The following is a 25,456-nucleotide window of genomic DNA, read 5'->3' on the forward strand; positions in this document are numbered from 1 at the left end:
AATTTTTTTTTATTTGGGAGTCCCCCCACCGAAGCACCTCGTTTCCCTGTGCATAAAACCCTACCCCAACCCCTCTCAACCCGTTCTAACTCCTTACCCCACATATATTTTTTTGTAAATTTTGATCTTTTTTCATTTTTTGTTTCGTCAAAAAAATGCTTTGTTAAAGAAATGTCAGTAAAATCACTGGATACCATAAAAAGCTGATCTTAACCACATTTGAAGCAGGGGTTAGATATGCATGCCATAAAAAGATAAATACCGGAGACACATGTTATGCATCAGACAAGGAAAAGTGTTCACATTGCGAGTATGGTGGCGATGGTAAAAAACAAGTGGTAATTATAATCCTTCCTATTTTTAAAATCCCACTTAAGTACGAGTTGGGATCTCATTTTGTAGGTAAGGGCTTTATAGAAGGTGTTGCAGGGGAGAGACAGGCTAGGTTTGCCACATGCAGTAATTTCTCTATAACCCATGCAATAAAGATCACATTTCATATCAGCTCCTAATTAGGTGAGATTTTAAAAATCAGTGGTTTAAAAGTTTTACCCTTACCACCATAATCCTAATGAGGCGGCCACAAGCGGGCATGTTTGGGGGCTGGAGTATGGACGGAGTAACACCACGCCACGTAGAGTGCCCTGGGCTGCGATTGATACTTCGCACTCAAAGCTTGGTGGAAAAAGAAAGTTAGTAACATTTTCCTGAAATTCAGAGTTCACAGCCAGTGTCTAGAAGGAGCGGGGAAGAGGGAGCGTAAAGTTCCAGGCTCTTGGGATTTTGTGGTATAAATATTGCTGAGTGCATTCTGCGCGTCACACATCTAGGGCCTGCCAGTGTTGAGCACTCCCATGCAAAGGTGTAGCCACGATTGTCTAATAAGTGGGGCCTGAAGCTAAGGTAGTTGGGCCCACTGCAGTGACATTAACATCTATAAATGCCCACAGAGTCCTGCTGAGTGGGCATTTACAGATGTTGGGTGAACCTTGCCCGCTCAGGCCCTACACTGGCACGTTCTACCCCTAGAATCTGATTGGCCACTCCATTATCCTAAACTAAGGTAGGGGTGTGTGTGTGTGTTCGTGTGTGTTCGTGTGTGTGTGTGTGTGTGTGTGCGTGTGTGTTCGTACTTCATACCACCCCTGCATAAGTCAGTGCCCCAGTTGGGCCACCCCAGTCAAAAGAGTCTGGACACGTCACTGCTGATGGGGCGGCATGCAGCTCCCAGCAGCGGAGTTGCCCGTCACAGAAGCCATATGGTCGGCACACTTGTGGGCATGGATAGGATGCCCGTTATGCGTTTTCCCGTTCCACTAAGATTTAGATCAAGCCCCCAACATAGACTGGCAAAAAGCAGTCATTCTAGCAGTCCTCTGGCAATGTCCTTTCCAGCACTGAAAGGGGAGACTTCTTCAGGGCACAAAGGTCAATGAGACAGGACAGCAGGATGCATAACCTTTACCTTTCCAAGGAAATTAAGCGAAATAAGCTGGCACATAGGGCAGCGACCGGGAACCCAACAAGAAAACAGAGCAGCTCTACAATCGTGGGGCCGACTCCAAAAAGCACGCATGTGGGGGCAAATACTACTCTCTAAGCAAAGGAGGGCTAGTCATAAAAGGGAACTCAGCAGTAATGCTCCATCTATCAGCTAATAATTCATATAATATCATAAAATCTATTTTATTAAACATATATGCACACATATACAAATAAAAAACAATCATATGAATCACACATTTTTTTTAAAACACAGGAGTGCACTGTGCACTATTTTGTTATTAAACATTGGGAGAAGTACACAAACAATGGGGTGGCTGTTTTTTGTATTAGAGGCAGACACTACAACATGCGGAATGTATACCAACTACTGGTTGCAATTTATGACTTGTTGGTTGATCCACAAAATGTTCAGACTTAAGCATCCATAATAAACGCCATATAGTTTGCAACGTGAATGCATCATGGTCAGGAAGACTGCAGACTTGCGTGGTTTCCTGAGTGAGTCTGTGGTTTGTGGCGAAGGTCATTTGTGGAATTGTACATGTTTTTCTCCAAGAAAAAGCCAAAGTTCTGTGTGAAGGTCTCACTTTCCAACTCTAAGCCTGTGAAACATGACAATGACGCACTTGTCACACTTGAGGCACTTTTAGGTGGCAGATCTGTAGGTAAGTGTAGGAAATGTATTGCAAAAGGTGTCTCCACACCCAGCAAGTTACTACTGTGCTGGAGCACTGAGGAATTTGACCATCCGCACAATGGGTGTGTGCTCGCCTGGGCTCGTTTTAAAATTTAAATGAAATTGAATGATCATAGATCAACCTCTGAAAATGTGGGGCTAATCCGCAAACATTTTCCTATGCTCATTGCATGACATACACATAGACCTGTGTACTCTGGGTGGACACAGCCTACAGGCGCTGTACCCCCCCAGTCATATTTAGTTGGAATATGACAGCCAAGAGTGATTCACGGCATCTAAGAAGGGGGAAGGCAAAACCTTCCTCCTGCAATGGCCAGCATAATAAACTAACAAAGGTCCCATGGATTCGCCCTTTCCTTTGTTAGCTGCTGGTGGCAACTTCGCATACTAATCAGAGTTACTTCAAGCCAGCCCACAGGAGGCCTGGTCGCAGGACTAACAAAAGACAGGAAAACCCCAACAACCTTTGATATGCACTGCGTCAACCTGAAGCCAGCTCCAGCCTCTCTGTATCAAAGGCAGTGACCTATGTGTTCACAGTAGTCATCCCCACAGGGGGACCCCATTCAGAAGGTACGAGAATGTGGTTTGGCAGCGACCGAAATTCTGTTCTCACCACAACTTCTGACCTTCCACTTTAATCAGGAACAACTAGAGAGACCCTTTGATCCCCAACAGACAGGAAGATGGGTGGAATTTAGTATTACATGCTATCACCCCTTTATCTTTCCTGTTGCAAATCACTCTGGTTATGACCTCACACGTAAAGGAGATTATTGGTGGGGACCCAGGATTGGTTCATTAAGGTATGCTTAGCATACACCAATCACTGTGGCCTATTTGGTTTTAAAAGAGGGCTGAGCCCCTCTTTTGGGCAGATCATCTGAAGACTTTGCAAGAATTAACAAGAAGAACTCATTTGGACCCTGGCTGAAGGTACAGTCTGCCTTACAGCTTCCGCCAGTGAAGGAAGGCCAGGATTTCCAAAGAGGCAAGCAATATCCCTACCCTAAACATCTCCCAGGGAACAGAATGAGATACTGAAATCCAGTTGACCCTCCAGCAGCTCCACAACTGGTACTCAGCCAGCGCACAGTGTGCTCTGCTAGGCTCTGCAGCAAGATTCCTAGGTGGGAAATGCCAGAGAGTCTCTGAACCAAACCCAGGACAAGGCTGGTGTGTCTGAAACATTTTCCTCAGTTTTGGGCCAAGAACTTCTACAAGCACAAGCTACTTTGTGGTTCTGTCCCCCTGGTCCTTCTTCGAAGCCCCATAGTGACATTTTACGACCTATTGCTCACTTTGTGATTAAACCAATTATCCTTAAACTATTGCGATTAATTACTTCACCAACTACCCTCCTGTCAGTATCCAGAGTGCATCCCTTTTCCTTCTTGAAACGGTCTGTCCTCTGCATTCCTTTAGAGGAAGGGTTGTATTTTGCAGTGTGCTAGAACTGTCTGTTGAATAATAAAGTAGATATTTGTATACAACCTTGACTGGACAGTCCCTTTTAACGTTGGGTAATAATTGTATTTTGACCATGTTGCAACTAACCAACGATTCACCAACTTGTGGAGATAAGCCTGCCGTTCCGTCCACGTTACCAAAATTGGACAAGGACATTTATATAATTGGATTGTGTTTCCAATCTTTTTGGATCCCTTCTGGTGTCCTAGAGGTTTGGGGCTGATTGAGGGTTTAGAAACCGATATTCATCCCTGGAACTGCTGGTGCCCCGAAAGTTGATTAGTCACAAGCACGCCACATTTATAATAATATAATTTATTTCTTATATATCGCTACACACCCATAGGTGAAATAACATGAGACATTTGCACTACAAGCTCTTGGAAGGCATATCCCCTGTTGGCCGCACTTTTGTCAATGTACTTGGGTTTTACATGTATTGTTGCTATGCTTTTGTACTGCTCCAAATCACCACCTTGGTACTTTCAAAGTGCCACACTTCTCCAGGGCATATTGGACCCACGCACAGGTTGGCGACTATATGCGCACAGTGTTTTCCCAATGTGTTAACCTTATGTGCTGCGCGTAACATACCTGTGCATTAATTGCGAGTTTTTACAGACGTGCCTAGAAATAAGAGAATAGAGAATTCACCTTAGTGACTTGTGTTTGATGCTGGTGCATGTCTCCATGACTAGACACATTACAAAACCTGTCTCATATGTAAAAGGAAAGCATTCTTGCACTTGCAGGGAAAGTCATCTATGTAGGGCAAACAGACATGAAATAGCGGGTGCTTTCAATTTTCATAGCAATTAACATGTTTTTTGCGATTGGTTCTGTCACAAAAATTAGCTAAATCACTGAGCATAATTAGCTGCATTAAAAGCGGTTCGTGCCTTAAGGCAATGTTGGTAAACAGAAGCTGGGATGGGAACGGGCTGTGTTTATTCATCTGTGCTCAACAATTACCGTGTTTATACCAAGATGCCATCAACCTGCTCGAGACGGAGTCTTCGGGATTAATTGAAAAGCGCTGGGGTGTAACAGCAAACAATGGACCGGAAATAGCACATTTTGATTGGCCAGCTGCAGCCCTTGTAAGATTGCTGTAGAGGGTATTTACTGAGGTGGCTACACAAATATTTAAAACATGAAATGGGCTGCTGAGGCTTGTGGTCAGCGATCCCTCCCACAGCCAATGGGAGAAGGGAGCAGAAAGACACGTGGGAAACGAGCCCTGACACAGCTAGTAGATGTGGCTTTGTGTAGGCATTGCACAAGCAAATTAAAATCAAATCAAATTTGGACGTCAAGAACTCCAATTTTTCCTCCACAAAATGAGTATCAGACCAAGTATGGACCAATCAATACAACTTGCCTGCACTAAAGAAAAATGGTGAAACCTCTTTCAGTCCATATTCTCTGCGTTCATAATCTTCACCAACATAACTTGACAGACTCCAGAGTTAGGGGAAGAAAAGGTTTTCCTGAGCGTAAATCCAAAAATAAAAGCGGATCATGGATACTGCACCTGCATTGCATAAACACACCCTGAAGTTGGCTTAGAAAATAGTGGAATAAAGAAAGTACCATTGTCCAGAGGCCCAGCCCCTTCTCTCACCAGCACTCCATCCCAGAGACTTTCCTTGCAAAAGACCTTCAAAGGGCCGTGTCCAATCTTAGACAAACTTTATTCTAAGCCTCGAATTCTAAGCTCCTGTTGGTCAGTTCTGTACATGCAAGGGATATTAGAGCTTCATTTGAGCAAAGGTGCATCATGATCAACGTTTATTTTTCGTGTGTTACTATAGAGGGAGCGCCTGCTCTAACAGCGTGCAGGCTCCCGGGGACCAACATTGTGGGAATTCATCTGCTGCACGCGCCAGCGGTGTGACCGGCTATGCGCATGCAGAATGCGGTGTCAGTGCACAAGAGCTAACGTACTGGATTGAACAGAGGGCTTGCAGAGGAAAGCAGAACACGTATGTAATGCTTTATTTAGGTCAACGCAGAAAACTACAACTTATTACACTTCATATGTTCATGTACAATCTGTTTTGCTGTGCTAGTATATCTCCATTTATTGCTATGAATCTTAAGGATATACATGTACATTACTATAAATTACTCTTTTTCATGGGAATCTACTGAGATTTGTGTCTGCTTAACAAGCGCAATAAATCGCTGGTTAGTTAATGATAACTGCTGTGGAATTTTAGAACCCCCTTCCAAAGGTTCTAGGTACCTCTACCATCGGTTACTGGCAACGGCGGACTTGAGCCAGCTTCAAATGCTCAACGAGTAGCACCGACATAGCCCGGCATGTTCTAAAAGCTTGCATGTGTGTGCTTGAACTTGCGTCCACCAACGTTACACCTGTGACCATTTCTGCATTATCCCTCCTTTTACCCCAGTGACGTAGTCCCGATTATGAGTTGAGGAGACGCAGAAATAATGTTACTCTTCACTGAGGAGCACACACTTTCTTTCCTTCTAATCTTCAAAACATTTCGCCATCTTGAGGCGGTGGTGCTGTTAAATGTTCAGCCAGCCTTGGTAAGATCTCACTCTAGCACCCAAGTGTGTGCTTTCTCCTTTTTCCGGTCTGTGATTCCCACACTACAATGTCCCGGGTGTGATAGTCAGCTGTCCAGTGACTGGCCAGGTCCTGAAAACCCACCCTCCCAAATGCCGAATCAAGAGTATTGGTGATTGGATAGAAGGCTATCAGAAGGGAGATCAGATTAGAGAGAGGAACAACGAAGGCCCCCAGAGGCACGAGGGATTCGTGACTTTCCCCTGAAATAAAAGACAGTGGACTTTTGGAGGCTGGGCAATTAGGAAGGGGTGGGCAATAAAGCAAGCATCGTAAAAGGACAGCACGGGATGGATACAGGCGTGGCCTGTTCTATAGCAACTCAATTCTAGCCACCTACATAGGGCGTCACATGCAGCAAGAATTAGAATTTCCCTAGCCAAGGCTTAGCCAAAGCATCAACCACACTGCCACCCATTTACCAACTCCACTTGTTGAAACCGACTGTAGCTAAATAGACTATTTGGGCGTGCAACCTCATCAGCACATTATACAACTATAACATAAATAAATAAATAATGAGCTACAACCATTTCATTGAACCGGCCCGTGGAGAGCTCATGGTTCATGTAGCCATGCCACCCAGCCCAACAGCCTTTGTGACCTGTGCAGAGCTCAGGAAGTGAAATGACTGGGGCCGGAGAGCTCTTTGGATAATCCTCGCAGCTTAGAAGAGGTTTGTGAGTTTAACACAGACAAATTAGCTACTTCTGACGAAACAACCAGTGCCCTGCAAATCTATGCAGGCAACCTTGCACCTGTGTTGGTCTTTTGGGATTCCCATAAAAGTGCATCTTAATTCATTACTATTTTACAACACGCTGAATAACGGAGACCAGCCCCTAAACACGGGACTGGGATTTGAACCCGTGTTGCTCTGCGTTGTCTTGCTCCCATGTTGCCCCTGAGCTATCCATCTTACTAACACTCCTGTGACATTTTGTTATGCGATGTGAAGTCTTTCAATGGGATTAACCAGTCCCTGTGCGTGCACGTTTTAGGATATAGGCAGAATTCTGATGGGAGACATGGTCATTCATTCTGGCCGCTCTGTGATTCATTTGCAAAGGTGGATTGGTGTGTTCTGCTTTTATTTTTACATTCCAGAAAGTGGATGTCTTGCCGGCGTACGTTCACGTGCCTATAAGGTTGCTACGGGAGGATAGCTCAGCGGCAACGTGCTTGCCTTGGAAGCCAGATGACACGGAGCAACACAGGTTCGATCCCCGGGTCCGCGCTTAGAAACCTCTGGGTATTAAGCGTTATAAGTAACATATACTGTATTTGGTGGAAGCTGCCACAATGACTGGATCTCGGGCTGCAGGGAGATTTCCCACACAATTCATATTTATATAATAAGCTATTGCTGGATGACACGGGGCACGTCTGCTGCGCAATGGATAAATAAACGGGCGCAACTAGTCGAACCCTGTAACGCGTTAAGTGTGATAGAAATATGCAGTGCTTTAAGTGGGCCGGGCCTCCCCAACATTGAATGATACTACCAAGCTACCCAACTACGGATCCTCATCCCCCACCCTAGGGACAGAAAGGATCTTCAATGGATCCAACTGGACAATGACAACCTTACCCCGGCAACCCTCGCAGAATGGATATGGGTCCCCCGACCACATCTAACAAGAAGATTGCATAACCATCCAATCTTGGGAATGATTTGGAACATATGGAAAGAAGGAAAAGGAATGATCGGTGTAGCCACCTGGCCCTCCCCTCTTAGCCACCTCTGGGCCCCAGGAGTCAGAAGAGATCCCGGAACACCCAAGATATCAGGTGGGGTTCGAAGCAGGACTTGAAAGAGAGGGCCAACTATGGCGGAACGACAAATTCATCACTGTTACGGAATTAGAAGAGGCTCTCCAGATACATACCATACAGACTTTCCTATATTTACGCTTGAAAGGAGTGGAAGGATAAGATACGCAGAGACCCAACACCCTTTGAAACAATTCTAGACATGACTACCATAAGCAAAGGACTAATAGCACGAATGTACAGCGCCCTGGTCGGGACTGATCGACCCTCCAACACCTGCCTAAAAAGCAGATGGGAAAAAGACTTTGGGATGGAATTAGACCAACCCACATGGGACAAGATCTGCAGCACACCATCCAGGATATCGATTGCATCACACTATAAACTACATGCAACAAAACTACTCCATCAATGGCAGTACGATCCACTTAGACTTTCTAAAATGTGCCAAAACAATAGCCCGCAATGCTGGTGAGGATACGGAATGAACGCTGACTATTGGCATATGTGGTGGGGCTGTCCCAAAGCCCGCGTATACTGGGCCGAAAGTCCTAGGGTGGATCAAACATATCGACGGCATCGAGAGGAGACTAGCCCCCTTCCTAGCGTTGTTTGGCTTAGAAGAAGAAGATGAGGAACTCATAAGAGTCAAAGGACTGGTGTTGACGCTGCTGCTAGCAGCAAGAGCGTGCCTGGTCATCCGATGGAAGTCCTCTCGCCTCCCATGCAAAACAGAATGGATCAATGTTGCCATGAATATACACACAATGGAGAAAATCACAGCAACCCTCCATGATAAAGAAGCGAGACACAAAGAAATGTGGTGTGTGTTCATCAACCAACACATAGTGAACAAATAAACAAAGGGGTCGAGAACCAGAACCCGAGAAAAAGACTTTGTTAATAAACAACAAAGAGAGCCGCAGACATGTTAGAAAGAAATCCAGCCTGCCATGAAACCCAAATACAATTGTACCTCATGGAACCAAAGTCCCATTTAGTGTTATTCACGATCAACTGGATTGTCACCAAAGGGTAGAGCCCGATAAGCCGTCGAGGAAAGGGAGGGGGGGGGGAGGGAGCGACTGACACTCAAAGTTGAAAGGGAAGGACAATAACAGATTCATGCAATGCAATTATTCAACTGATGTGACAATTTGATGTACAATTCGAAACTAATATTGCATGCAATGGTGTGCACTTCCCCTGTGATATTAAAAATCAATAAACACATTTTTTTTTTAAAAAGATGCCTTGAATTGTGTACATTTCAAGCCATCTTTTATAAACGTAGAAATATTTCTATGTTTATAAAAGACGGCTTGAAATGTGCACAATTCAAGGCATCCTTTATAAAGCTTTGTGACGGACAAAGCCACATTGGGTTTTGTCTGTCCTCAACGCTTTATAAAAGATGCCTTGAATTGTTAAGTGTGAGTAAATGACTATGGTTTGTGCACTTTTCAAGCCACCTTTTTATAAACATAGAAATATGTAACATTGCTATGTTTACAAGGCTTGAAAAGTACACAAACCATAGTAGTATGCATACAAATATATAAATGCTCACATACATTTATATATTTGTTTGCGCACCTTCCAATAATTTGTGCCCGCTTTAGGCCACGCCCACAACGGAAGCCACGCCCCCAAATGAGGGCCCCCCCCCCTCAATTTATTACCCCACTTAAAGCACTGGAAATATGAAACTAATAGCATGGACATATTAGAGCACTATCTCTCCCAAAGACGTCCTGCGTCAGTTTCATCACTGGCGTGGACCCGATGCATGTTACTTCTTCACCAACTCCTGGCATCCGGTTGAGGGAGGAAGTCACCCTTGACAAAGCCAATGACAGCCCCTCTCGCTATCCACCAATCATCAGAGCAGATACTGTCCCCTAAGCTCTGCCACAGATCATGCCACGTGCAGCACGTCATTGCTGAAGTCTGTGCACTGATAATAGGATTCAAAATTGATTTTTATTAACTTCATTCAAATAATGCCACATGAGCCTATGGGTATTTTTGCTAGTATTAGAATTTGTTAATTTTAACACACTATGACCAAAACACTGTAGATAGGACTTTTTGTATACACAATTATTACTACCCAAAAGAAATTGGTACTCATTCAATAACATCAGAAGGAGGAACAGCTGAGTAGGTCTTGCTGGAATTTAAATATCAAAACACTTGGATGGCTTGGAGTTAACAAGCACATGCCCACCTCACTAATCAAGTGAAGAAGCTAAAGGAAGCCTGCTTCATAGAAATCCAGCTGGAAAAGTAAAGAAGCAGCTACTATTGGGATAAGCTAACGAGGGACGGCCCAGAAAAACAAGATGTAGGACTATAAAAACTGGGAATACCAAAACCACCAAGAATAATTGTAAAGCCTGGACAAAGCGCTAAGCGGCAAACACTGCCCATGTGTCGGGCGCTCTCAGTCCTCCACCCCTACAAAGTTACTCCTACTTGGCGAGGTGGGGGGGTGATAACTCAGGGGCAACGTGTTCGTCTTGGAAGCAAGACAACACGGCACAACACTGGTTCGAATCCCGATCCCGCGCTTAGAAACCAATCTCTGTTATTAAGCTTGCTCTAAAAGAATAATTACCATTCCTTATAATTATACTTGTGAATATTGTGGCACACAAATAAATGTATATTTTTCAAATATTATACATGTTTTCTTTGCATTGTTTCCTTTCTATTAATACATTTTTGTACCTCTATTATCACCGTTCCTGCATGGTGTTATATATATATATATTTTGGGTTCACTTGAGAAACAGTCAACGAGGGGTGCAGGGCAATAATCCTCCAAAAATCTGATCTACAAATACCTAATTCAGTGACGTGTGCAGATGCCAAAACAGGGACACCGTGTAGCCCCCCACCTTTGGGTGGCACTGATTACAGCACTTGCCAACATCCGATTAGCAGCACAGGCATTTTGCTCCATGTTAATTCGTTCCAAAGCGACACGTAGGTGTTTGTGATCTAGTGACTCAATGGCCGACCCTCCCCAAACTTGTTTGAAGGGCCGGGCCAGGTCACCCATGACGTCATTTCACAGGAATGTAACCAGTGTCCCCAACACCCCAAAAGTATCAGTCCATTACCAAAAGGCAGGCCTACCTGACCATCCCCAAAACCACTGGTGCCGCGCCTGCTGATAAGACCCACCCACAATGGGTCAGTGATGGAAGGGCAATTTGAGCTTAAGAACCTGGGATATTCAAAGGGATTCTAGACCGCCGCTTTAGTATTAACAATCTTGCCTTCCAACACAGCCAGCACCACTAGAATTAACTAAATCCTCCCACTACTTCACAAACCTATATTTTGAGGAAGACAAATATATGCATGGTAGAAAAAGTCTCCCCCCACCCTTCACCATAGATGTGGCATCCATCTAGACACCCCTCCCTCCTCAAGTATGGTCCATCACTCTTTCTACCAGTACATCTTGTGGTCCATCACTCTTTCTCCAGTACATCTTTTGACACAGCTGTATAGATTGAAGGAAAGCCACCTGTTTGTACCAGATCCTCCCATTCACAAATGCTTTTCATGCAAAACCAGGTCCATTGCCAACAATTCAACCCAAGAAAGCATGGCTCATGCATGACAGTAGCGTCACACGTTTACGCGTCAGGATCCCCTAAAGAGCGCATCTTCTTACCAGAGGCTTGGACCTCCATGATGTACTGGTGCAAGTCCTGCCCCTGCTGGATGACCTCGAACGTCATGTTGTTCATGGCGAGTTTCCGCTCCGTGTGGCGCTGCAGGCGCTGCTCAGCTAGCGTCAAGTCCTCAGTGTTGAAGTCGTTCATTTGCCGCAACAAATCTTCGTTCCAGGCATCCAGCTCGGCTGTTACCTTCAAAGAGAAGAACAGCAAGTTACCCGCTGTCTGAGAGGGTAGCATCAAAACCCTGGCCCTGAAACACACCCTCCAGAAGAGAAAGGGAATCGCAAGAGAGGCATCAGACACAATCTTTGTTGAAGATGTGGCATGTATGTGGAACACACCACAAGGTGATCGAAATAAGGAGATGTTGAGCATGAGCTAAAAGCAGGTACAGGGCATCCCCCATCACTCCGTAATCAGGAGCCACCAGTAGAGATCGAGGGAAACCTTGCAGATTGCAAGCTACTATCCAACCGTCGCACCACCTCAAATAACACATACAAGCCCGCACCGTTTCTTACTCGACAAGAGTAAATTACCACTAGCCAATGGCATGTGCACATTACGTACCAATACATATCGACATGGCGGCAGTCAGCCTCAAAGCCAATCAGGGATCTTGGAACGCAGGCTTTACTTCATGGTAAACGGCACATTTTGAGTCCCGTGTGCATCAGCATGCTGCCATTTTCCCAACCCAGAAAACAGGTCATTGCTTCCCTTCCACTCCACTCCCATGTACCCTTCTCCAACCACCCCCTTCTCAATGTCCAAATCCCGCAGCCACTCCCCCACCTCTCCCAACCCCACTTAGTTTAAGCTGCCTGGTCCCTCGCCGGGACCTGGAACATTATGTTCCGGCACTTGCCTGTTGCGTCAATGGCTTGCCATGGAAAGGGAGAAGGGACTACATCTAGTTCTCTTCTCCCTACACCATGGAGGCCATCATGGTTTGCATTTTTTCTTTTTAAGTTGAGAAACAGAAACCGTCCCATTTTTCTAATTAAAAAATAACTTACCATCCTGGGGCTGTAACTGGACCTAGCATTATCTTGCCTGGTAAAGACATGCCCATCTGGATTTATTGCTCAATTATGGTTCAAAGGACTTCTAGGTGTGCACCGATGCACTCAATGCCATTCGCAAACACAGTCATAATGTCACAAATATATTTCAATGGAACCACTTTGGCTGGGGAGTCGAACATAGGACATGTTAGCTGTTGATGCCAAGCTAACAGGCTCTCCTAGGCTTCCAGCTGGAACTAAATAGTATCCTCTTCCAGGCATTTTCGTACCCTGCCCAATAGAAACACATGTAGAGACATCGGGGAGCAAAAGCGCAGCTCAACTACATTTTTCAAAAATCAAAAGCAGATGTTGAGAACTTACTTGGCTCCTATGGAACCATACTTACCGTAAAAGGGTATGCAGTGATAAAATTGCGGCAAAAATGTCGCCTGTACAAAAAATTGTGGCAAAAATGCTGTGGTTTGACCGGTTAAAGGTGTAGCCCATTACACCATGTAATTGGAGCAGGGGTTGCCGGGGTATCCCCTGCTCTCCTTAAATGTTATGGGTCCAGGGTTTGCGGGGGTGTCCCCCGCATACTTTACTTTTTTTTTTATTTTTTATTTTTTATTATATTTGTAACAATTAGTTTGCATTTCAAACTTCAATTACAATCAAGAAAACCAAGATAGTTCGCATGAATCATAAATTCACAGTATTGTTGTTTCCAGTATGATTATTTCCAACGCAACACAGCATCCAATGTATTGATTTCAAGAAGTTGGTTATCATACAACACTGGTATTTGCTGAAATGAGGAAATCATCGTTCAGGTTGTGCTCTAGAAAGTCACATACTGCACATGTAAGTGGTACATTATTACTCGATAGTATCCTGTACCACCAGCCTTCAGTGTCACCATCAACAGGTGCGTAGCTCCCGAGATAACTAGTTTGCGAATGCGTGAGATGTGGGAATTTTGTGATCAGATGTTTTAATGATTCTGTCGAAAGTTCACAAAACCTACACAAATTATTGGAGACGTGTGTGTCGCGTCTAAACCATAAGATCTCCTTGGTTCTAAGTGCATTTAATGGAACTCTCAAGAATTGATTTCGATGTTTCCTTGATGGAAATTTTCGCAGATATTTTGGTAATCCATCTAAGCTGTTGACTGCTAGTCCTAGATCAATTGAGGTTTTCAGAACATTTCTTCGTTCCAAGTTTTGGATCCAGTTCCATTCTCTCCGTTTTTTTTTTTTTGGCAATTTGCGGTGTTGCTAGTAATGTTTCCCATTTTATGTCTGCGTATTCGAGTATCTGTTTTAATCTGGTTATCCATTCTAACAGAATGCCATGGTATGAATTAGAGGGGTCTAAGGATAAGATTTGATACGCGGGAACCGGATCTTCTAGTGACAACTTCCGTAGCATGGCCATAGATTTCCATACAACAATATTGTGCATGGAATCAATTCCCAGATCGTGTCTTATGGAGATCATCGATACACTCGTTGGCAGTTTGAAAATACGTCTCCAAAACGTTCCCTCCAGGGAAGACCACGTTTTGTAACTTAAATTCCAGGCAGCTTCAGCTCCAAATGTGATCGATGGAATCACTTTTTGGGAGTAAAAGGTTAATACAGGGTTCAATGTAAATTTTCCATATTCGGCGTGTAACTTTGCCCCTTGCAGTGAAAAAGTTATCATGCGTTGTTTTAGGTCTTCCATCCATTCCACTTCTCTAATTGAGGTGTTAAATTGGATGCCTAGATAGCGGACCACTGCGACGTGTTTTATCTGCACGTCTGCGAGTTTCCATCTAAATTTTCTGATTAGTCTTTTGGATGACTCACTGATCGCAACGATCTTAGACTTCTCTACATTAATTTCTAGATTGTTGTCTATTAGGTAGCTATTAAGAGCTACTAACAGTCTTTGAAGGCCAATGGGGTTGAGTCTATTAGAACAATGTCATCAGCGTAGATGGTCCAACTGATATTCTGATCGTTTATTTTTGGTGGAAAACATTGCACCGATGGAAAATCTTCAGACACATCAGATATAAATAGTTTAAAGAGGAGGGCCGCCAAGGGGCATCCCTGCTTGACTCCCTTGTTAGTTATTATCTCCTCAGACAGGTCCCCTACCTCATTTATTCGTACTTTGATAGAAGTGTCTTTGTGAAGAGCCATTATTGGTTGCAATAATTCTGGTGGACAGGACCATTTCTTTAATTTTGTCCATAGCTTATGTCGATTTAATGAGTCGAATGCTTGTTTCATATCTATAAATGCAATAAACAGGTTTTTACCATTTTTCAGGTCTTCTAGTTTGAGCACGTTTAGTATCGGCAGATTTAATTCTGTGCCAACACCCTTGGTGAAGCCAGTTTGACGTATATCAAAGTGACCAGTGGCTGAGGCCCATTTCGAAAGCTTCTGCTGTAGGAAGGTTGCAATAATCTTGCCCACAAAAGAGGGCAATGGGACGATAGTTTGCCGGGTCGTCACGATTTCCCTTTTTGAATATGGGAACTATGATGGCAGAGTTCCACGAGTGAGGCAAGGTCTTCGTCGTGGCTATTACTCGAAACAAGTGTACGATAAATGTTGCCCAAAGCTCGTGGTTTGCTTTTAGCATCACATTTGTGAGGCCATCTGGCCCAGCAGCTCTTGAATTTATTAGGTGTTTAATAGCTGTTATGATGTCTTCTTTGGATTCGTTTGTGTCCCAAAATTGAGCAGCTGTTGGAATATCACTGACCTTGGTATTTTCCTTGATTGTAAAAACCTTTTCAAAGTGTTGTTGCCAGATTACTTTTGATATACTATGATGCATTTTAGCATTCTGAAATACAACTTTGTTGTTTATGATGCTCCATAATTCCTTAGTTTTGTGACAGATAATCATCCTTAGAATTTTCTCACCTCGCTCTTGGTCTCTCATAATTGCGAAGCATTTCAACCAATTACGGTATTTCATTTTGCGTTGTTTCATTAGCGCAAGCTTGTTGAAATCTGGTCCTTTTTTCAATTTTTGAAGATCTTGATGTAATGGTCTCTTTTTTTGAGCTACTAAGGCACTAAATTCATATTTCTTTATATAGTTACAATTGGTTCCATGATTGTACTTGGTTTGGAACTGTGCCAGCAGTGCCTTATAATTTAATTTGTCCTTCGCAGCAACAGTTGTTGAAGACATGTTTTTAGTTAGACTCTCAATTTTTCGACTATTTATTTTGAGTCTGTTGCCTCTTTGATTTACTTCCATCGACTGAGTAAATTTACTCATCGCTGTTTTTGGTAGCGCTTTCCAAGTTAATTGTAGCGGATTATGGTCGCTGAGTGACGAATCCAAAATCTTCAGATGTTTGATATCATGACACATCGTTTTAGAGGCCCAGATGTAATCAATTATTTTTTTGCACCCGTCCCGGTGCCACGTGTGATTTGGAGGGATGTCTCCTCTTGTTTGACCATTCAACATCATACAGTTTCTGGTGATCAGTGCTTGTTGGAATTGGTAGCCTCTACCAGTTACATTGGTTTGGTGTTTATGCTTTGTGAGGATCTTGCCATCTTCGAACCAGGAGAAATGTAAGTCTCCACATAGGATCACATTCAAGTTGATGTAGCTTTCCATGCTGTCATCAATGATTTTTGTTATTGACTGTATGAATCGACGAGAAGAGATCATCGTTGTATTCCAATATGTATTAAGTAGGAGCAGGTGATTTGATTTTACACCCACGCCCGGTTTGTTTTGCAGTATTGTTCCTTGAACAAATAGATTTGGGGAGAAAGACTGCAAAATCTCCCAACCATTTGCATTGTTTATCATGGTCAGCAGACCTGAGAAAGGGCGACCGAGTTGATTTTTCCCTGCGGGATTGAGCAACATAGAGTATCCATCTCTTAATGGTACCTCCAGCAGCCACGTCTCCTGTAGACAGACAGCAAAATTGTTTTCCAGGGAGATCTCAAAGTTCTGAAACAAGTGTCCGAAGCCTCTGGTATTCCATGATATTAATACATTTGTGTCATCACTGATGGTTTCCAATAGCTAGGTTCTTTGGGTTTTGTTTTGTGAAATGTAATTTGAGGAAGCTTTTTGTGTAGAGGGTTGTGAGTGTCTTTCATTCTCTGCTCTTTCTTATACGTTGAATCGTTTCCTGAGAGCTTCTCGTCTTTGTTCATGTGTAGACTCACGATCTTCAGTAGGTCTTTTCTCAGGACATTTTTTAGTTTTTTTGGTCTCTAAAGTTAGATCAAAGCCATACAACATCAATTCATCTTTGGCGGAGATTAGTGTATTTTCTACAGCTTGAGAGTTGATGTGTAAATAGACTTTGTCTAATGAGTCTTCATTGATGTATTCGACGATTGCAATGTCATTTGAATTTATCGTTCTTAGTGTGGGGAAATTATGTAGAAGACACATCACATTTTTGCGATTTAAATTTACCTCGTTGTCATCAGAAAAGATGTTCTCAAGCCTGACCTTCCAATGATTATGATGTTTGGTCTGCGGTGCATTCAATGGTTCTTTTAATTTAGTTAGATTTTGTTTTCGCCACTGTGCAGCTGTCATCTTTGGATTTAGCGTTGTCGTGCTTGCCTTTGTGTTTCGGTCAGATACCCTTTTATTCTTCTCGTTTTGACTTGAGTCGGGACCAGAAGAGCGACTTTGAGTAGAGCGCGTCGCTTTTACATTTGGAAATTGATCTTTTTTTGTTTTTTCTTGCTGTGATTTCTTCACAGCTGGCCAAGGACTCATCACGCTAGGGTGTGAGTTGTCTAGATCTTGTGTGGGCGACGTTGTTTCATCGGATTCAACTGAATATGTTGAGAGGTCACATAGGTCGGTAACACTCAAGTCATTTCTATCTGCCTCTGATCCGGATTCCAAACGTCTTCTTTTGTTTGGATTCGGTTTTTCCACCACTGTTGGATTAGCGATTGCGCGTGACACTGATTTAGCTGATGTCACTGACGCAATGCTGTCCAATTTAGTGTTGTGTGGACAGCGAGAAAAAAAGACTAAGCTTTTGAGGGGTGGAAAGATTTCTTACGAATTGTTTAGTTTTGGATCGGTTTTTGCTCACATTAAGTTTTCTCTTTCTTAGATTCTGTTTGGAAAGCGATACTTTTGTTACCTTTTCACCAGGTTTTGATTGTTGTGAAAATTCAAGCGTCTTAGCAGGCCCCATGAAAATTCCGAAGGTGTTGAGCTTCCCTGTTATGGGAACTACACCATCTGTGTTTTGCTGTTCGACTAGTTGGACTGCACTGGGTAAATTATTAGTTGGTGCTGAGTTGCAATTAGGTACTTGATTTGCGGACGCAGTTGCGCCTTCGTCATGGGCTTGAACAGAGACAGTGGCCGTTGGGTCAAATATTGTGGAGGGCACTATCTATCTCACTAGTTTGGGAGGGGCCGTCGTCGTTATTTTGGACGATACTTTTCCTAGTTTTAGTCTTTCCACGGGGTGCCAAAATGTTTTGTGTTACATTTGTTATTGGGTTTTCACTTCCACATCTTGCTTTCTGTGAGTGTCTTCTGTCTTGATCATTTCCGACAGCCACAGATCTCACTGCATCGGCATGTCGGACCCATTTCAGTGTTTCTAAGATCGCTTCCATTAGATCAGTTTTGTCAGTATGGTCTCTCATGGCAAGGTCGCCTAGCCGGTTTTGCCATTGGAAGGAAATCTCGGCTTCGCGATCAACTCTTGCCATAATGTAAGCATTGTTTTCTTCGAGAGTCGCGATTTTGGTTACCAGATTTTGCAGCAATACGTTTTGATCTTTTGATGTTTCACTTAGGGTTTCATATAGCTTAGTAAATGGTATCAAAGCTAATGATGTAGCTGCTAGTACGTTGTTTGTTGTGGATCTGTATACCGGCTGCCACTGATAAATTCTCTTTATTAACTGTGTCTGAATGTATGTCTTGACTGGACGGCTCTTCTAGTTGGCTTGCTCTACTTTCGTTTGTAGCATGTTGGTAAGTTGCGGTTTTATTTCGTTGATGATGAAGAGAACTGAAATGATCCCGTACTGAATTTGAGTTGATATTTGCTAACATGTTTGACTGCAGATGGACTTCTTTTTGGAAGGGTGTACTAGTGCGAGCTTTAAAGGTGTCGTTCCTTGACTGCTGCAGTCTATTTGCAAGGTTAGAAGGTATTTTTTCTTTTGCAGTCGTATTAGATGAGGCATTTGTAAAGCTATTGATCAGTTTCTCTTTCACCATTTGATAGTCTGCTGTGAGACGTTCTGTGAGCCGTGCTTCTCGCCCTGCCAGGTCAACTCGAAGGCTATTCTTCTGAGCTTGAGTCGACAAAAAGTGATGGGATACTGGGTTATGCGAGAGGCGACTCGACTCTGCCGTGGTGGCGTTGGGAACAGCCTTAGAAACAGCCACCGCACTTCTAGTTGCGGTTACCGCTGTAATTGCTTCATCATTTGCAGGTAGAGCCATTTCATTGCAATTGGCGTTTCGGGCAGCTTCATTTTGTGGCATGCGAGCGATTTCCGGTCGCCCTCTGCCCATTTCTATTACTGGCATCTGTATTTCCATAGATGGATTTAAGTTTGGGCACTCAATGGACAGCCTGGAAATTATATTGTCAGTAGTTAGTGGCGGAACAAATGTAAAATTTGTGTGGTCGCCTATTCCATTTGGTAGTTTTAATGCCAGAAGTTCGATGTCAGTGACATCAAAGGGGGATTGGAAAGAGGCAGTGTCAATTTCCACCATTTCACTTACTTCCAGCGTCTGAGCGGATTTATTTTCATTGACCGTATGCACGTCGATTGGTAGAGGCAACAGATTTTGTTCTGCCTCTTTTCGAAGATCTTTCACAGCATTTATAGAGGCCTCTTCTCTCCCATTTAGTGCTAAAAAGCGTTCATTATCCAGCGCAGTTGCAGCTTAGGAGTCGGGTACATCGTGTTTGATTAGAGCCGTACATATTGGTTCTTTGCACGCTGCCTTTATCAAGGCTGGATTTGCTGTGTTAGGCAAGCACTTTTCGGTCGGATGGTTAGCTGTCTTAACAGCTGGTAAGGCAATGGGAGTTGTGTTGTCTTTGCCGTCTGTATCGGCTGTCCTCATTTTTGACGAGCTGTCGGCTTTTTGATCCGGAGCAGGGGCGAGGGCAGGAAAAGGAGAAGGAGAGGGCGGGAGGGAAAGGGAACAGTGGGTAGGAGTTATGGAAGAAGGGGGGAAGGGGTGGAAGAGGAAGGCGAGAGGGAGGACGGCGGGGAGGAGGGAAGGGAAGGCAGGAGCTCGATTTGTGCCTTTGTTACTGGCGCCGACGTGGGCTCAATGTTTACCGACAATTCCCCACGGCTACGAGCGCTCAACGTTCTTAAACGAGTTTGTGGTCTCGTGTCAATTATCATTACCATGATGGTTCTTACCAGAGGACGGCAACTAGACACGTTTTTCTACCGCTTCTTCGACTTCTGCAGCGGTGCGCGGCGGTGTACGGCGCCGCACTCTGCGCTCTGGAAAGGTTTTTGAAGTGGAAGTCAGTCGAAATAGAAACAGGACTGACCACGTAGTGCAGCTCCTCACACCACAGGTAACAACAAAGGACTGGAGGCAGACTGGACTCTGCACCGGACTCCGCGCCGCACTCCGCGCTCTGGAAAGGTTTTTGAAGTGGAAGTCAGTCGAAATAGAAACAGGACTGACCACGTAGTGCAGCTCCTCACACCACAGGTAACAACAAAGGACTGGAGGCAGACTGGACTCTGCACCGGACTCATACTTTACATGGATTGCGGCAGCAAAACCACTGCCTTTTTGCGCGATATTTTGGGTCCATGGCCATTTTTGCCACGATTTTAACACATGGAACCCGGAAAAGATGCTGCGAGCAGCAGCTACTTCCGGCTCCGGCAGCGCATAACCTTACACATGATTTCACTTTCAAACATCCCTTCTATCATGCATCCAAAGTCTATTTTTACTGCAGGGAGAGTGGTGCAAGAGAATAAATCAGGCAGCATTCTGACTCGGCCACACTCCTGGTCAGGCAAGTACAGGCCAAGCACAGTCCCTCGCTCATTCACTTTGCTTTCCTGCTGGATAGATTTAGAACTGGTTTAGCAAGCCATCACATCCTAAGGCAAGAAGACATCATGGATTATATGGGCGGTATCCAAGATACAAAATGTGTCATGACCGTAATATTTTTATTTTGTGATGAAAAAACGGTCTCTGACAACCTGTCTTATGTCAAGTGAGAGTACAGCACCAGAGTAGCTCCCGCACAATCAGTGAGGTCTGATACACAGGAGCTGTATTATAGCTCCAACATAAAAGGAAAGAAACCTCTTTGTTTAGATAACAGTGTCTTCTATTACAACATGTCGCTGGGATCTCCTCCCTCATCCCACAGAGTGTCAGCATTGCAGAGGGGTCATGCAACGGAGAGTGAGCCAGGCCGGGTGCCTCTCTCCCCTCTCAGACCAGGTCACTGTAATGCTCCATGCAACCACCGTGACCTCCCTCAGTGCTCCCCATACACACTCCTTCCATACATGCTGCCAGCTCCCGTTACCCTCTCGCCCTGGTGGGGCTATAACAGTGGTCTTCAAACTGTGGAGCTGGCCCCTTAGAGGTTGCCCGAAGGGTGTGCAATGGGCCAGCGGTGCAAGGCACTTTAAAAAGGGATTACAGTGACTGCTTTCAACATAAAATATAAGCACTTCTAGAGTGTGGGTGATGGGGGGCCGCAAACAATATTTTTACTCCAAGGGATTGGGGTGGCAGGCACAGCATAAAGAAGTGTCAATACCACTGACCTCCAACATGAATCTAAAACATGCTGCCCTCCAGGTGTTTTGAACGTCGACTCCCACAATCTTTAACCATTGACTTGGCTGGACACGGCTGACGGGATTTGTAATCCAAAGCATGTTGAAAAAGCAAAGGTCACAGGCGCCTGGCCTAGGAAATTCGGGAGCAATTGGAAGTGGCTTTCTTCGGCCACAGGTTAATGACTCGCTCATGAGTCTCCTCTCCGGTCTTCCCACTTTCCCTCACGCCTGGGGCCTCATCCAATTACGTGCATCCACCACATTGCTGCGTACCAACTGTTTCGCAGATTAGGGGTCCCTGCTCACATTATCACTCTAATAACGTACGTTACTGACTTCCTTACTTTAGCAACATTTAACAACTTTTGGCACATTCGGCCCAATGTCTTAAGCAATATTTGTATCTTCAAGGGCAAGCTCTTCTCAGATGGCTTTTCGCCTTCATGGCTTCCTTTCTCCACTGACAATCTCAACAAAATACTGAACTGTTCTGTTTCTATACGCTGCAAACTGCTCTGTGCCTTTCCAGTAGCTGCTTCTGTGATGCTCACACACTGGCCATGTCACACGAGGCCCTTTCTTTAAATGAGGAAATACAGAAAACATCAGCGCCCAGCAATCAGCTTACGAGGAGCGCGGGCAGAAGCATCTGATCAGACGCCACGTTCCAAATTGCCAGTTGGTTACAGTCCCGGGGAACACTACTTTTCGGCTCTGCCCCTGCTGTCCCTCCTCCCCCACAACCTTCCTCCTTCACCCTGTCCCTTCCTTCTTCCTTCTCTTTTGGGGAGGCAAACGCTCCCTGGAGCTTTCTTTGTGACACAACTCTCCACAGCCAACTGTGGGACACTAGGAAAAATAGGGTTACGATATCATATCATGTACATTTCACACAAGAATGGATCGCCATATGTATCCGTAAAATCAGTGTGTATAGTCCCATATTACCAAATTACAATGAAAGCAAGCAGACGTCCATAGCAAAATCATAATGATGTGTTATTATATAGCACTTGCGCTTAAGCGCTTTATATAGAACAAATATACACCCAATATCACCCAACCTATGTTGGTACTCATTTATCGACCTCAGAAGGATGAAAGGCTGAGGTGAGGTGTTTAAGAACAGAGTAAATCAGTGACTCACCCCCTGAAGTGTGCCTGAAATAAACCTTTAATGAGTCTAGCAATTATTGTATCGAATTCCAGAAAGAGACATTATTTGGTATTCCTATTCTTTCCTATTCTTTGGTCAGTGCTGACTTGTGGCACTCTCATTTTTCTTCTTTTTTTCTTTTTTTTAAGGGGCCTGAACAAGAAAGCCATCCACTCCATAACTAAGGGCCACATGGTGCTGGCCACAGCCCAGGAGCTTGCATTACAAAAAATAAGACTTTTCCAATTTTTTTTTTTTGCGGTAGCAAGGGCGACCACAGGGGTATAGCAAGGGAGACCTCAGAGGTGGCAGTTGCGACCTCTGGCGACGCCTCTATGATGTCCCTGCATGGCAATGGAAGAGCGGCTCCACTCCCCCATGTGTTTTCTGAATCCATGGGCGATACACTAGCCAGAGCCCGTCTTTTAAATATGTTGAGGTCATCAACCACGCTCTTTGCGTCCTGCAGGTGTGGAAAACCTCCCTCCCAGAGGGTTCAACGGCCAATTTACGCCTACCATTGAATCGTATGTGCAGGGGGGTTCCATGGTTTTGCTGGACGCAGGATTCAGGAGGAAAGTGTTAATCAACTTCCTTCTCCGGGTTGCTGTTTATGTCCAGGCCAAGAAGCAAGGTAAGTTTACAAACAAGTGTACGTGTGTAAGTGGTGTGTAAATGGGTGGGTGTGTGTCTAGATGGTGTCACGGTGTGCGTGTGGAATAGTGGGTTGAACTAGTGGCTGAGTTGCATGTACGTGGGGTGGTGGGGTGAAGTGTGAGTGTGTAAATGCGAACACGTGGTTTGTAGGCGGAGGCGGGGTGTGATGCGTCAGACGTGTGGGCCAGAGTTGCCAGTGGGCTGCTCCCCACAGAATTTGGCATCCCAAACAAAATACCATTGTGTGTGGGTGGTGTTGGCGTGGTGGGGGGGGGTTGCAGGTTGCCCAATTTTGGGATCTTTTGGGCTACTTTTCACAGCTAAATCCAGGATTTATGGGAACGGTCTACAGTCAGGTGAGATTTGAGGCACGTGCGTGCACTGTGGGTGGAGGACGACTGTGGAGTGTTGGAGGGGCGGGTTGTTCAATGATTCCAGTGCCACCCACTTTAGTTAGCTGGTGAATCTGAGAGCAAAGACCAGTTTGCCAGGCTATGGTTGGTAGAAATGTGTTAATGTTTGGCTTTCAATAATGCCCTGTTTTACAGGAATGGTGGGAAAAGTACACAAATCATATTAAAGCGGCCCGACATATCGAAAAGCAAAAAGAATACGTTAAAAAAAAATAGCAGGATTGTTTCATTGTCCCACACCTTGAAGCTGAACGGGCAGCATTTGGGCTTGTTTTCTGGCCGCGTTGGGCTCGAGGTGTGCCTCCATGTCTGGCAAGTCGGGGTGTTGGGCAGGAAAGGTTGCAGAGTGTAAACATTGCCGTGTTGGGTGATACAATCACAAGTGTACGGGGGCAGATATTGGCCTTTTGGTGGTAAATCATTACAGGGGTGGTTCTACGGGGGCCTTGTGTGGCAAAGCCATCGTTGGTGTGCTTCTAAAGGGGCAGATGCTAGCCATTTAAGCCACATCCATTGTTCTCAGAGGGGCTCACACTGGCCCAGAGAGGCAAAGCCAGCACAGGTTTGTTCTTATATGGGCACATATTGGCCTTTGGGTGTATGGGAGTATTCACACAGGGGCGTGTCAGGTAAAAGCCATCACAGTTGTGCTCATGCGAGGCCAATGCCAGCATGTATTGTACATCTGCAGGGCAGGCATCTGTTCTGCATGCTTATGCCTGTATAGAGTTTCCCGTTTGCATCTGCCCGCGCTGTTCCCTCTAGTGGAAGGTATTGCTTCCTAGCAATGGCCGAAATGATAAACAACAAGTTACAGAGATCACCTACTCATAAAAAATACTACTAAACGGCAAGTGGAAGTGCCAATCAACAACTTCTGTGCAAACCAAATGGGTTTAGAAGTTTAAGTCGAGGCTAAATGAGAAGACTGCGAACAACATGAAACAAAAATATGAAGTCAAGGGAACCTTTGGTGCCCTACAGTGGCATTGCTGCTGTAAGGTTTCGAGTTCATTGCTCCTGGCCACCTGTTGGTTTGCCTTCGGGTGCGAAGAAAGGAAGATCTAAATGCAGAGGCCTCGCCAGACGCAAACTGTGCACGTGTCCGGCGTCCCATCAAAGGAAAGCGTAAGATCACCTTCTCCAACCCCATCTTCACATCAGGCGCGCTAATGGAATGGAGCTGTGACTCAGAGGCGGGCCGTTATCGGCTGGGTCGGCCCGTATCGCCTTAATGAGGTGTGCATTCTCCTGGAACAAGGGGGCCAACCTGCGGCCCTTCATTCTTTCAAGGTCTTTAAATGGAGTACCATTAAATTGGGCATAAACAGCGATTATTATAGTGCTTAGAAGCGGGAGGTGTTTGGCAAAAAGCAGTACATAAAACCGTGATATCAATATGAATACTACCACCAATCAGGAAAGAATTCAAGGATCCACAAAGATGTGGTCTAGTGGCTTGGTTTCTATACTTGGGATCTGGCGGCTTGTGATCTACCTGATCTACAGAAATGCTGCTGTCCTGGGCGAATTGCACTACAACCAGTTGCTCACATTGTAAGTATGTGGAATAGGATGTAAATGCATTAACACACTGTACAGTGCAATGCCATTTGTGTATTCCCAACCCCCAGTCC

At 44.7% G+C, this 25,456-nt stretch overlaps 1 protein-coding gene across 6 annotated transcripts in view; it reads right to left on the reverse strand.

Annotated features, from left to right (window-relative positions):
• The window catches only part of KALRN (kalirin RhoGEF kinase), a 1,827,638-nt gene that overhangs the window by 688,960 nt on the left and 1,113,222 nt on the right, over positions 1 to 25,456 (reverse strand). For all 6 annotated transcript variants that reach the window (XM_069616662.1, XM_069616664.1, XM_069616661.1 and 3 more), the window contains exon 14: positions 11,740 to 11,935. In XM_069616662.1, coding sequence (XP_069472763.1) covers positions 11,740 to 11,935 — 196 coding nt within the window. The remainder of the gene's footprint in view (positions 1 to 11,739; positions 11,936 to 25,456) is intronic.

The sequence above is a fragment of the Ambystoma mexicanum genome, chromosome 9 (assembly GCF_040938575.1).
Source record: "Ambystoma mexicanum isolate Mex_15411 chromosome 9, UKY_AmexF1_1, whole genome shotgun sequence".
NCBI lineage: Eukaryota > Metazoa > Chordata > Amphibia > Caudata > Ambystomatidae > Ambystoma > Ambystoma mexicanum.